This window comes from Pezoporus occidentalis, unplaced genomic scaffold (genome assembly GCF_034315485.1).
Source record: "Pezoporus occidentalis ecotype Australia unplaced genomic scaffold, CSIRO_AGI_Poc_V1 ctg4, whole genome shotgun sequence".
NCBI lineage: Eukaryota > Metazoa > Chordata > Aves > Psittaciformes > Psittacidae > Pezoporus > Pezoporus occidentalis.
The window spans coordinates 9,231,186-9,244,907 of record NW_026915724.1 but is presented as its reverse complement, the minus strand read 5'-3'; the positions used below and the strand labels follow the sequence as shown (position 1 = coordinate 9,244,907).

At 39.8% G+C, this 13,722-nt stretch overlaps 1 protein-coding gene across 1 annotated transcript in view; it reads left to right on the top strand.

Moving 5' to 3' along the window:
• Positions 1 to 13,722, top strand: part of XKR4 (XK related 4) — a 232,276-nt gene that overhangs the window by 138,629 nt on the left and 79,925 nt on the right. The window contains exon 2 of the mRNA XM_062633389.1: positions 6,817 to 7,016. Coding sequence (XP_062489373.1) covers positions 6,817 to 7,016 — 200 coding nt within the window. The remainder of the gene's footprint in view (positions 1 to 6,816; positions 7,017 to 13,722) is intronic.

Below are 13,722 nucleotides of genomic sequence, written 5' to 3'. Positions count from 1 at the left end.
GTGGCTTGCTTTGTATTAAAGGAAGTAAAGAAGATATTTCTCTGATATCTTAAATACTGCAAGGGAAAACTAAATACAAGTTGGGTTTTGTTTTTTACCTTGTAATGGAGGTATATTCTGGAAATAAGTCTTCTAACGTCTCTTATGATGAAATATTCCCCAGTGGGATCTGTATTCACATAGATCTCATCTCAGTGACACAGATGAGGATGTTGCACCCATAATTTAAAGTAAATTAAGCCCAGACTTTTGGCTGCTGGTAAATTGTGAGAACCATGCTTGGTTGGACAAGCTTTGGTCACTGCTGTGCTACAGAATGTATTTCAGTTTCCTTTTGCACATTAAACCTCAATACTCTCATAAAAAAATAATTGGTTAGAAAATTGAAAGTTGGCTGCTTGTTCCTTCCTAGGAAAAGGCATTAAAACTGAAGGGATTTGTGCATTTCTTCAGAACAGAAAGAGTAAACTTTAGCATGTACTGAAGAGGAAAGAAGTATTCCTGCTAAAGAAACTTTGAGTTTTTTGAGTATTCCAGCACACCTAATAGCAAGACACACAAGAAGCAAAATAGAACAATCTGTTGTTTTTTAACACAGCAAATACTGTTGAGATACAAATACAGTTTAAGTTTTCTCTGGTAGCTAAGCAACAGAAGAAAATACCACTTATCTGAATTGCTGTTTATTCTACTGGTTTTTAGCTCTGCAGTACTGATTTTTATTCTTCGCACCTGAGACACAGAAAGAGCAACTGTTTATGGTATTACTAAATTGTTTAATGTACTGTTTGATACAGGGGTAAATTAGACATCAGAATAAATGTCTAGGACTGCTACAACTAGCCGTTAATGACTTTTGTTCTTCTTGCAAATGTTTCAGTAGATTATGTGACATAAGCAAATGACTTCTACTGACTTTTACAAGGACATGTAGTGATGGGACAAGGGGGAATGGCTTTAAACTGAAAGAAGAGAGATATAGATTAAAGGAAGAACTTATTTCCTATGAAAGTGGTGAGACACTGGAATAGGTTGCCCATAGAAGTTGTGCATGCCGCATCCCTGGCAGTGTTCAAGGTCAGGCTGGATGAGGCTTTGAGCAGTCTGGTTTAGTAGGAGGTGTCCCTACACATGGCAGGGGGGTTGGAACTGGATGATCTTTAAGGTTCCTTCCAACCCAAGCCATTCTAAGATTCTGTGATTCTGTGTGATTTAGGCAATTGTAATAAACATGGACTACATGAGGCATTAAATCAGAACATTTTCATTTTTACAAAGAATGAAAATGGTTTCTCATTCATATGTATCATTTTAAAGACTTTTTAGACAAAGCACATGGTAGCAATGTAGTTCTTTGACACTCCTAAACTGAAGATTTTTTTTCTAGAGCTGTGTATATTACCGTCAGATGAATGATTTCATTAAGGTGAAAATCTTTAGCAAGAAGTGCTTAAGCCATAGTTAGACTGGACTTGCATATGGCCCTGAGCTTGCATATGCCCATACTTGGCACGCTGTCTAAATGAAAAGCAATTGAACATAACTCTTCCTAATCTCCACAATCTCAATTTTTAGCTAAAGATTTGAAATAAATTATGGGGCTGGAAGAAAAGAAATAAGGGCAAATGGCAGACTTTGGGATCGAAGCCCAGAGGGGCTCAGAAGCCTGAAAGATGTTGACTGAGCCAAACTATATGCAGCAAGAACAGTTCAGTCTCACTCATATGGGAACAACATGTCCACCAGTAATCAGGATTTGGTTTCTCTGTTCCACTTATCATTAGCTCCAGCTGTCTGTACTAGAAAGAATAGCGTCTGCAAAGCATTTCATAGAGAGAAGTAATGAGCATAAGTGACACCCAGCTACTATAAAGTGAACTGGGTAAAATCCCAAGCTCTGTTAAGTCAGTGCCAAAAGCCTATTCAGTTTTAGTGATACCAGCGTATTCACCAAAGGCCTTTTATAAAAGAGTGGATAGTCAGGTTATATTTAGGAGCTGGGGAAGAGTTTTTTATCCACAGATTTAGGACAGAATATCACATTTCTAAGGATAAGGGAGAAAAGTGAGATTTTTCTGCACATAAGAAAAGGAAAACTTATCCCACCATGAGTTTATGAAATCTCACCTGGATTTGAGTCTGCTAAGTAAAAGCTATACTATACCTTGTTCCTTCAGGCAGGTATTAGGTTGGTCAGCTGCCAGTTCCTGGGGAATGAACCTTCTGAGATCATTTACATTCATCCCAGTTAATCAATTAACGTTTGTAAAGCATTTTAAACTTGGAAAGCAGTCCCATAAATATTTGGTATTATCATATAATTACACTACCACATCTCAATTAAATGCACAATTGGGCGTGCTTTAATCATGCAATTGAAGTGTCACTAGAAGTATTTCAAATGTAGGTATCAGTCTGTGCTGACCATCCTCAAGATTGTATGTAAACCTGAAGCAAAATGAGAATTCTTCACTTTGGAAACCCTGGAGAGCCACTGTCTCATCAGAATTAGTATCTTTTTCCTGAGAACCAGAAATACTTTTTTTTCAAGAGCTACAAATACAGGTAACTTTTTGCTTCTATTTGACTTGCATCTTCAACACTTGTGGGCAGTGCAAGGACTAGCTTGCTTTTCTGTTTGTTTCTTACTTTACTGCCTTCTCTCAGTATAACAGAAAAAGAATGTCACTAGTCGTCTTGTCTCAGATCCATATCCTTTGGGGTTATGCATTCTCAGTTGTCTGTATACTGTGCTATATAATGTACTGATATAAATTAATTACATGCTGAAGCATTCTCCACTTCCTCCAGAGGGCAGAAAAGACCTTAAGCCTCAAATCATGATACCTATGTTGCCATCTGATTATCAGCAATATAATTGCTTCCTACTCCATTGATGTCATTCTGAATAGTAAGCTTGTTTATATCAGCATTGACAACCCAAGCAATGGTCTCTCTTTAGAAAAAAATAAGAGGAGCAATTTTACATTAATAAGATTTTATATTGCTTTTTTCATAGTGCATTTCACAGTTCTAACTTTAAAATCTTTAGGAAACTCAGTTACTTCTAAGCTTTTCTCCACAAACATAAGAGCTATGAAATTATGGATTTTTGGGGGGGTTGACTTTTCTATTTGTTTTTTACTTTTCTAGTGAAATCAGAAACTTTAATGAACTCTCTTGATTTATGAGATGAAGTAGTGGCATTACTAGATGGCAGTAGTGTTACCATACTTCCCATTCCTCTTTTTTTTCCTCTCTTTTGGTGTTCTAACTTCTTCACTCCTTGTCATTTCTTTTGATCCCAATTAAATACTTTCTGGGGAAATGGATAGTCAGTTTCTGTATATTTGTAAAGCACCTCTAGAAGACTGTAGGTGAGGCCTCTGGATGCAGTCACAACCAAGACAATAACATACGCATCTGGTATTTCAGCTTCATTGGCATCAGTTTGCCTTACAGTGAACCTAAGATATTTTCCAATGCAGAGCTGTTATTATTTCTTCTATATCTTTCTGGAATATCTGTACACAAGAGTCTCAACATAGAGTCACAGAAAAATGTGAGTTTCCACCCAAATGATACCAGAAGACCAAAATATAAAATCTCTTCAGGGCAGGAACTACCTCTGAATGTGTCTGTATAGCATATGCTAACAATAGGCCTCCAGTGAGGGTGTCTAAGATGAAATTACATAATGCATATATATATATATATATATAAAAAAGGGAATGTGTCATTACTGCAGTGTTAAGCTATATTTGGAAACCACAACAAGAAAAGCACTTTCTCCTTTTAAGAAAGGCACTTTCTCCTTTTTTTTTTTTTCTTTTTTTAATTCTATATTACTGGGGAAAAGGTGTCTTTGATATATGAAGCTTTTTACGAGACCATCTTTCTATTTTAATAACTGCTAATTTGCACACCTAACATCAATTGCTGGTGCAATTAATTGTGGATGTAAATGAGAATGTTTAGCTGTCTAATCACCTGATTGTGCCTATAAATCAGTGACATTAATTATGTGTGTAAATGCTCATTTCAACCTGCAATTAATTTGGCCAAAATTGATAGGACAGAAAGAAATACCACTCACTGTACCCTGAAATTTGGTCCCCAGTGCATTAAAAGAGAAAGTATCTTCCTCCTCTGCTTCTTGTGTCTAAACTGCAGAGAGATGAGTAGGCAAAGAGCAACGATTCCCTTGTCCCCAATAACTCACTGCCACTGTTTCACGATAAAGTGCAATGGGAGAGGAAATATTTCCATATGGGTTCATTAATCACAACATATTTGCCATGCACAACCACTCTGCAGAGCAGGTAAAGAACCCCAGGGGACCTTGCCTGGCACAGCAATAGGAAAAGTATTTTTTGCACAAATGCTGTAGAACTCAAGTTGCAGATGGCTCCACTGGCAGAGCTAGAGCCTTCTGGCACAATCCTAGGCAGCCAAAGCTACTTTAGGTATTTATAGCAGGGGTTAGTGATATCTCGAAAGGAGGATGCTGAAGATGCTTTTGTGCCTGCGCTATGTGCAGTATTCCCAGGTATGCTCCTTGAGAGGACATGTGAGGCAGGCCAAACCAACCCCACCCAAACCCCAAACTGCAGAAGTCCTACCTGTCCCTGTTGTGCTGCAGAACTCTAATGAGAGGTCTAGGAACAATTGAACTGATTGTGACTAAGAACCTGAGGGTCCAATGGACCCCATTAGCAGAACTGCACTGCAAAAGTTGCCTTTCCAGCTCAGTGACTTCTTTCGTATCTGGGCAGCAGGCCATTTCACTTCAGTAACCCTGAGGACACTGGAAAGCCCCAGTTATCCCATCATATTCTGACCCATTTAGACCTGCTCAGTGTTTTGCAGGAGAGGTAGGGCTGCTGTCTTGTTTACTGTTACCTCTGTGGTCTCGCCTCCGAGTGCTTCATTGCTGCTTCACTCCCACGTGGGACTTTCATAAAATTCAAAGCCACCTGGTGTGATTTTAATTTAAATGTGAATTTAATGTGTTTTCCTTTTATATTGCTATGATGTGCATTGTCAAGAGAAATGCTGCAGTCTCAGATCTGGCCTCTCAGCTGTTTCTCTTTGCTACTCCCTGGGGTTTTTTTGATGCGTATTCCTGAGTAAAGCCGTTGCTCTGTGGTGGCATGTGCATTGGGTACAAGGGTTCTGTGGGTAAAAGCACAACAGTTATTCTTCAAGGGGACAAGTGAGTCTTGAGCTGTTTGCCAGTCAGAGGTCAAATATGTTCTCAGAAGCAGAAGATACCTGCAGTTACAGCTAAACAAAAGAGGGATGAAAGGTTGCATGCAGCCTATATAAAAAGAGATTATACAATTCACCATGCTCCACCAGGTATAAAGAGCATTTTAAGACAAGAAATTGTGAAAAGGAGGATAAATACTGAAACATTTGATCTTAACCAGTTCAATGGCAGAGGGGGTGGAAGTAAGTGGTCTTAAGGTCCTTTCCAACCCTGACCGTTCTATGATTATATATTGCTAGTGGTTAAAATTTGCTACAAATATTCTTATTAGAAAATATAATTTCACTAGGAAAAAAAGGTGCTTGATATCATGTCAAAAAGATCAGAAAGAAATGCTTTCAGGACAAGGATCTGAAAAACATGAAGAAAAAGAGATTCACATCAGTTAGTACCTCAACAGGGCATCATGTTAGGATGCAGGACATCCTGGCACAAGACAATATCTTAATCTTCAGAATTTTTCATTATGTGAACCTTTTTTTCAGCCAGCCTTAACTAGTTTTGAACTTAAATTGTAGGAGCCTAGTGGGAGCCTAAAATTCCTGACACAGAATAACAGACAGCAGATCAGAATAACAGAGCAGATCAACGGCCACCCATAGCAGTTGTGCTGTAGCACAAGTGTGTCATCGGACACCACTGCAAGCTCTTCAAAGGTCATGAAAAGAATCACAGCAGATGGGTAGCTTGGCCATCAGAAGACATACCGTGTTTTCTGAAACCACACATTGTTCCTGCACCCACTGAAATCTATTTAATTTGCTGAACGCTGTTTGTCTCCCCCTAGTCTTGCACAGGCCATCAGAGCTGACGTGTTTTCTGACCATTACTTCTCTCAACTGCTGGTTACTACTGCCAGCAGCAGCAGCCTGTTGGGCTCCTGGCTTCTGCTTCTTCTCCCTGCTGCTGCTACATGAGAGCTATCGTAGTGAGTCATTTCTAATCACCAAGGGAACCCACAATCACATCTCCGCTCCTCCTAAAATAGGAACTCACAGCTACATCTCCTCTCCTCCTAAAATAAACTATGAGAAAAAGCACTGTATATTTGGCAGTATCTGAAACATGATATTCAATGCATTAGGTGGAAAAACAGGACAATGAGCTCAGCCATAGTAGAGCCTCAGGCTAAGACCACCCCTGGCTTGCAGTGCAGGTGGTCTTCCAAGTCCACATAGAGCTGCTCAGAGAAGAGTTCTTTGAAGACACCATTGCAGAATCAGCCTTTTTCACCCATTATTTGAAACACCTGAGGGAAGGCCACATGATCAACACATGCCTTTTATATTTCAGTTCAGAAAACTGAGTTCTTAAATACTATTTAATAAGACAATGCTAAGCTTTTTAAGTGTTTTTTGTGAAGGAAACTGTCTTCAGTATAGCTTACTCTCATCATCAACTATTATCATTGCAATACAATAATTCTTTTAAATAAATGTTCATTATTTTTAAGTACATTGAAAAAATGTTGGCAATTTTCAAGCAGAAGTGTTACCTGTAAAGTCTCATTCTGCATTTCTATAATGTCTCTCTTTTATTTCTAGGTATTTCCACACAATATACTTGGGCATCCGGAGTCGACAGAGTGGAGAGAATGACAGATGGAGGTTTTATTGGAAAATGGTGTATGAGTATGCAGATGTGAGTATGCTGCATTTGCTAGCCACATTTCTGGAAAGTGCACCACAGCTGGTCCTGCAACTCTGTATTGTTGTACAGACTCGTACACTCCAAGCTCTCCAAGGTAGGCAGTCATTTATTCTATTTGTTTTTTATCATTTCAGGAAGATATAATTTCTATAACTACATATTTATCCTTCTTTCAAACTGCTGTGTGCCTTGTACTCCTGACATAAGACCAGATCTTGCCTTCTAGCTGCTATTAAGCTGTTAACAATGACTGTCAGAAGCCTGTATTGTTGGAGTTTTAGGTTTGTTTTTTTTATTGGCCCTGGGTTGTAGGTAGGATTTATAATGGTTTGTTTTCTGCATGTGTTTATAATAGAAGAGCTCTTCTGATTATCCACTGGGCCAATGTGAAAATTGCATCAAACTATTCCTCTTCTCCCTGTGCTGCTTTCTGTGAATGTGCAAAACCTTCCAAACTGCAGTAATGAGGTTCATGTGGTATTATGCAAAACATAAAATGACACACAGGAAAACAGCTATTCTGTGAAGAAAATGCCAGTGTCTATGGAATACCTGTCCATCAGTTCTCTGCCATGTTTAGCTGAAATAATACAGGTCATCATCTGAGCATTACAATAATACTCATTCCTTCAAAGTCTGAGTTTCCTTCTAACACTTTCAGCAAGCACGATTACTTCTTTAGAATGGTAAATGCATGCATATGGCCTGCCATAGGGTTTTGTCAATCAATGATACAGAATTTCTCCTTCTCTACTGCTTTTTTGATGCTACTTTTGTCTACCTGACAGCTTTCCTTTTGTATTGCACCATTGTTTTGCCTTATGGCTGCACCTGGGCAGAAATTATTAGCAAGAGAATGAGGTGAATGAGAACTTGGGATCCAGAAAGTGACAAAAATGTCAGGAGGTGCAGAGGAATGAAGAGAGGAGGGGAGAAGGAGTGGAGGGAAAGAAACAGGAAGGAAATGCCGCAGTTTTACCATTTGTTTTTAAGAAACAATTTGGGCTGGCCACTGTATAAGATAAAATGGTGACAGCACCTTGCTCCAAGAAGTTAGAATCTTATGAATAACATGCAGCAACACTGACCAGGTGAAAAAGGACTAGGAAAAAAGTGGGTAACTGTGTGAAGATCTTCTTCCAGAGCAGTTTCATGAGGATATATCAGAGGCTTTTCATTTTCCTCCCCTTTGAACTGCTGCCTGGTAACAGCTGCTCTGCTTCCTGTGTTTTTTGGTCTTGTTTCTTTAGCTGTAAAATTCTGTCACCTTAAGGGGAAAAGAAAGCCTAAGTTTCTTTTTTAATTAGCTGGGGCTTCGTATAAGGAAGGTTGCCTAAGCACTTCCTACAGCTATTTTTCAAAATGTTGCTGTCCCACACCAACCAGTCTATTATCATCCAGGAGAAGGTGTCATCACTTCAAGAGGCTTTGTCCCCCCAGAAAAAGAGAGTCCAGAGAGAGGCTTAAGAGAACATCATAGCCAGAATACTGTATGGTCAGCTGTAATTTAGCTATCTTCATAAACTATTAATGCAGAAGGCCTCTTGCCCTCATTTTAGTGTGGTAACAGATCTGTTTATGAGAAATGTGGCTGGTGAGTAGGCACTAAGCCTGTGATGTACTCTGCAAGTGGTTAATTAGAGAAAACCTGAAATACTTCAGTTTAAAAGGCAAAAATAGTTCCCGAAGCCTGCAATCAGCTCTGTGAAATCTATATATCAGAAACCAGAAAGAAATAAGCTGTAATTATGGATTTCAGCTGAGAAGGCTGAAAATATTTACTTGTCTTCTCTTCCCCCATTTTATTCCATCATTCAAAGAGAAAAGGCTCCATTAAAAAAAAAGGCAAGAAAATTAAACAAGGTCGTAACATTTTCTTATTCAGTAGTACCGTTATATTCTCCTGATGAAAGCTAATATGTACATTGCCAGCTGTGAAAATCCTTTTTCCGTTCCCACTCCTTTTTTGAAGAAATGGTGAGGATAATGTGTCGCACTACAGGATGGTAGATTTGCTGTGAGGTTGCATAAGGAGAGTATAATTTCTTTCAGTGGCATCATGCGACAACTGGGTGTTTTAAAAGGCCTGGCCATAAGGTATATGCTTCACCTAGCTGTCCACTCACTGAGCCTGTTATAGAGATTTCTAACATGGATCAATAAACAGAGCGTTTGATTGATTTTCTTTGTTTAGAGAATGCTACTTGGGTTTTATTACTGTTCTTTTATTTCTCTGTCCAACAGGACAAAGTTAGCGTGACAACTGAGAAATTCCATCACTAGTCCATGTTCTTAAAAGTATAATTCCATCACAAACCACAAATTTGGCATGGGAAATGAATGATACTGGAAATGTCTTGGTCTATAAGGAGGGTATTTCTAATATCAAGGCATTAATGACCACAGAAAAAGCTGTTAAATATTTTACTTATGAAGTCGTATGTCTTCCATTCCAAATGCACCAAAGTAGCATCATTCCCAACAGGAGAATGATGTCAATGTGACTGAAGATTCCCTGTTTTGTACTGGGTGTTGGTGAGGTGTGGATTATTTATTATTTCAGACCTTAAGCCCTGATAATCAAGGTAAGAAATAGTTACTGGCATGAACATACGTTCTTATGAAGATCAAGAAAAATATTGCGCAATGTTTGCAAATCCTTCCCTCTCAGTCTTCTATACACTGCAGTGAGGGCCACTTTAAACCCCTTCACTTTTAGTCTTCCATACACTGCAGCAAGGGTGACTTCAAATGCCCAGGGGATGCACCACAAGGATCCTTTAGCTCTTGCCTGGGCTACCCAGGCATGAGTTTAAAACCTGCAATGTAAACTTCTGTCAAGGGTTGTGTACCACTGTACCACGACTGCTGCAACAGAACATTGCTTATACAGGAGGCCATAAACAGTCATTATGTAGTGTCAATTCCAAACTGCATAGGCACCCAGACAAATCTGGGTACTGATAAAACAGTATCTAAATTGTTATCTGAAAATCTGGTTATTCTTTAAGATTTTGTCAAAACTGGCACCATCAGAGGCAATGTTCTTTCTTATTCTGCTCACAACCAGCAATCAGGTCCCTCTTAGTTTGCAAGGAATGAAATGGCATATGGGGGAAACTGATGATTTCTCAATGCTAGTTCCTCAAAAAGACAACCAACTTCAGTATGATGCTGGACTAAGCTGGAACTGTGCTAGCCCCCGTTACCTCCATCTTTTCCACCCTGGTAGTTTCTTTGAGCTTGAAGACATGTCTACTCTCTAGAAGACAGATGTGCCTTGAAAATAAGTAGCTCCTCAGTCTTTTCCTCATGGGAGTTTGTTTCCCTTCCTTTCTCTTCATATGCTCTGAGCACAGCACTTCCACAGCAGCTTCTCTGCTGAGCCAGCAGCACCTCCAAACTGCATTACTTTCTTCTTTTTTTGACTTTTTTCTTTTTTTGTTTCTCCTCTCCGTAGTTACTCTGTAGGGAAGTCACATCCTAAGCAGCTTTGGTGGGAGTCATGAGCTGCACCAATCCTAGGTGGGAACTATATGATGCAATGAGGCATGTGTGGGAAGCAATGGCAGAAAATCTGCTGAAACTGATGCTCATCCTGCATCCACCTGTTTGCATAAGGGCATATATGTGGACAAAAGTGTCTGAACAGGTTGCAGATGAGCTAGTTCAGCTACTAGAAACAGTCTTTACAGCAATAGCCTGGAGGCCACGGTGGGCTAACTGAACTCGTGCCAGCCCACATATGCCAACTGCTTGAAGTTCCTTGTGACCTGGGCCCTTTGTCTTATGCTTTCAGTTCTGCTCTGAGGGCTGGGCAACTATGTTCTGCACTGGATCTGCCTCCAAGTCACAGGGAACTGAAATATCATAATTGAAAGTCTTTGGATTATTGGATTACCCCAATAAATTCAGAAGGCTGCAAGCAATTCCCTTAAAAATGCCTCTGCCCTTAAGCCAATTAGTGAATAAACTGTAGTTTCACAGTCTTTGCCTTAAAAAGCAAACACTTCCACAGTACACTGCCGTAGACTAAACATTAGGCATGTTTGCTGACACAGTAAGCTCAGTCTAGAGGCTATGAGACCCTTCCTTGGTTGTGTCTGGACATCCGTCATAATGGCCACATCTCACTACATTTGCTCCTGTGGTTCAAGAGGTCTTAGGGCTGACAAAGGGATAGACAGACCTGGACTGGCATGTTGACTCAGTGGGGTTATTCCACAGTCACTTGAAGCCTGCTTAGTTGTTGCCTTCACCTGAAAATCTTTGATTTATTCATGGAAAGTCCTGCCAGCACCTCACCCAAACTTCATGCTTCTGTCGTGTCACTGGCATTCCCATGGCCATACACTGGGTCCCTCAGACACTTATTCTCCCCATTGCTAACTTGGTTGAGGCTCAGCAGGAGCCAGCTGTACTCCCCAGGGCAGCAGAGTGTCACACAGCTGGCAGTGCCAGCCCTGGGGAGGCGGGGGTGACATGGCATCAGGGTGGATAGGGAAGGTCAGGCCTGTCCCTTTCTGTCTCACCTCAGTTTGGAACCACACCTGCAGACTGGCAGTAACCCCCTTGGCACTCTCCTTTTGCTTCCTTTGATTTTCCCACTTTGTCATTGGATTTTAGAAAGATTTCTCATCTTGAAATTAGTAAAATACAGCAAGCAAAAGCACCTGCTGATGATCTGATTGGAGAGAGACTCCTATCAGTTAGCATACAGTTACCGTTGTGTTATTCAAGGGCATGGTACTCTAGCTGCTCGTAGATGAGCAGATTGACAAGATTATTCCCTGGATTTACCACAGATTTCATTACTTATTCTGTATTAATTAATACATTGTTTAAATTATAGATTAAATTCTCATTCCTGTTTACTGCATATTATGCTGGCTAGTCAGCACTTGACATTTTTTTCTTCATCAGCCCCTGGGGTGGCTTGTTCTGACTTCTCCATACAGTACTATTAATCAAAGTCTTTATCAAAGTTTAATCAAAGTCTAAGTAAAGTTTCTACCATATAAAGCTGCAGTTCTCAGTGTAGACTGACAGTAGTGCAGCAGCCAAACAAGAACTTCAGAACAGTCTATAAATTCATCAAGTCTCATTGAAGTCACCACATAGCACAGGGCTGCTGGATTCTGCTGAAACTGCATTTACCCAAAATCTCCCTGGCCAACCATTTTCCTATTTTCTACCAGCTCAGATGGAAACTCCTACACTGCTCATACGCTGCCAACATGCAAAAGTTCAGAGTGCCACCAAGCATCACTCTCCCTCCAGTCCTTCTACTCCAAGCAAATTGCTGTTCCTGCCTGATCTGAGCAAGAAGTTCAGAGACTTGCTATCAGTTTATGACATGGCTGATAAGTCCTAACTTTATCTGGCAGAACAAAAATTATGTGTTAGCTACTTCATTAAAAAATCATCAGGCATCAGGAATTCAAGCTCTTTTCATATCAGTGCAATAAACTGAAATACATTTAAGCCTTTACAGTTCTTTGTGAGGACAATGCTATGCTTTTACATGGCTTTTTTTGTTGCATTCACAGCAATTTTGGATTGCTCTGCAAAGTGCTGCCTACATTTGCAGTGGACTTTAAATAAAAATTAAAAAAAAAAAAAAGGAATTCTGATGTAAAATCTTACACAATTTGGTGTATATTTGTATGGAAATAAGGTGCAGCACTCCAGTTCTGGGCAAGCTGCCACTGCTTTTCTCTGTGTTGCCAAGGTTCTGCACCACTGCAGTCCAGCATCCAGCCTTTCCAGAGAGAAAGAAAACCAAAGCAAGCAATAGTCACAGATTATGCCTGCAACTTGGCAAAACAATTTTTCTGTGACAAGGGTGAACAAATATGATATACAGTGGAGTAAATGTGTCTCCTGCAAATGACTTTTAAACTGATCTGTATCTGCAAACCTTAAAATGTTACCTTGCACTCATTAAGATAGAGCCATCATATTAGCACACCCTTGTTTCTGACAGGACAGGAGAGAACTTCCTGAAGGCAGTCGTGTCATATAATCCATTTCATAACCTAATTACAATCTTCAAACTAGTTATACCCTTTGTATCTAATATACCAGTTAGAAGTTTAATTCTATGACTGATGGAGACCTGCTGCTGCTGCCCTGCCTTTTTAATTTCATCAGCAGTCTCTCCCTATTTATTCTTGTGCCGTCCCTGTTTTTACACTTGTTCCCTAAGGAAATTAAGTTCGTGTGATTATTTAGTCCATTTCTGTCCTTCAGTCCTCACTTTTAAGAACTTCTGATCCACTGCACTATTTATTTCAATCAAATATGAAGGAACAGCCAACATCTCAAACATAATTATGTTTCTTTAAATGTTGTGAAAAAAGCAACTGAGTCAGAGGAAAAAAACAACACAAATGAGAACCTCCACTAAAAAGAAAAGCAAGCAGACTTCAACTGTTATTCTTTTTGTTAGCAGGCACCAGCCAATCCAAATGTGCATCCTTCCAGAGAAGGCTTTGCACTGCTCTCCCCTGCCCAGTGGGACTATAGTGATAGGCAGATGGGACTAGGGAATAGGGGATACTTTGATGGGAAACTACAAATCATTCCTCCTGCAGCTCATTCTCTCATCTCATGAGAGGTTCTGCGTTCTCCTGATTATCTTCATAGACTTTTCCTTCATCAGTTCCAGTCTGAATTCATCTTTAATGAATATGGATGACCAAGACTGCACAGAGTACTCCAGATTACATTTCTCCAGAGCTCTTATATTACTCATGGCAATATCTCGCTAGGTATGATTGTAATTCCCAGTTGACTCA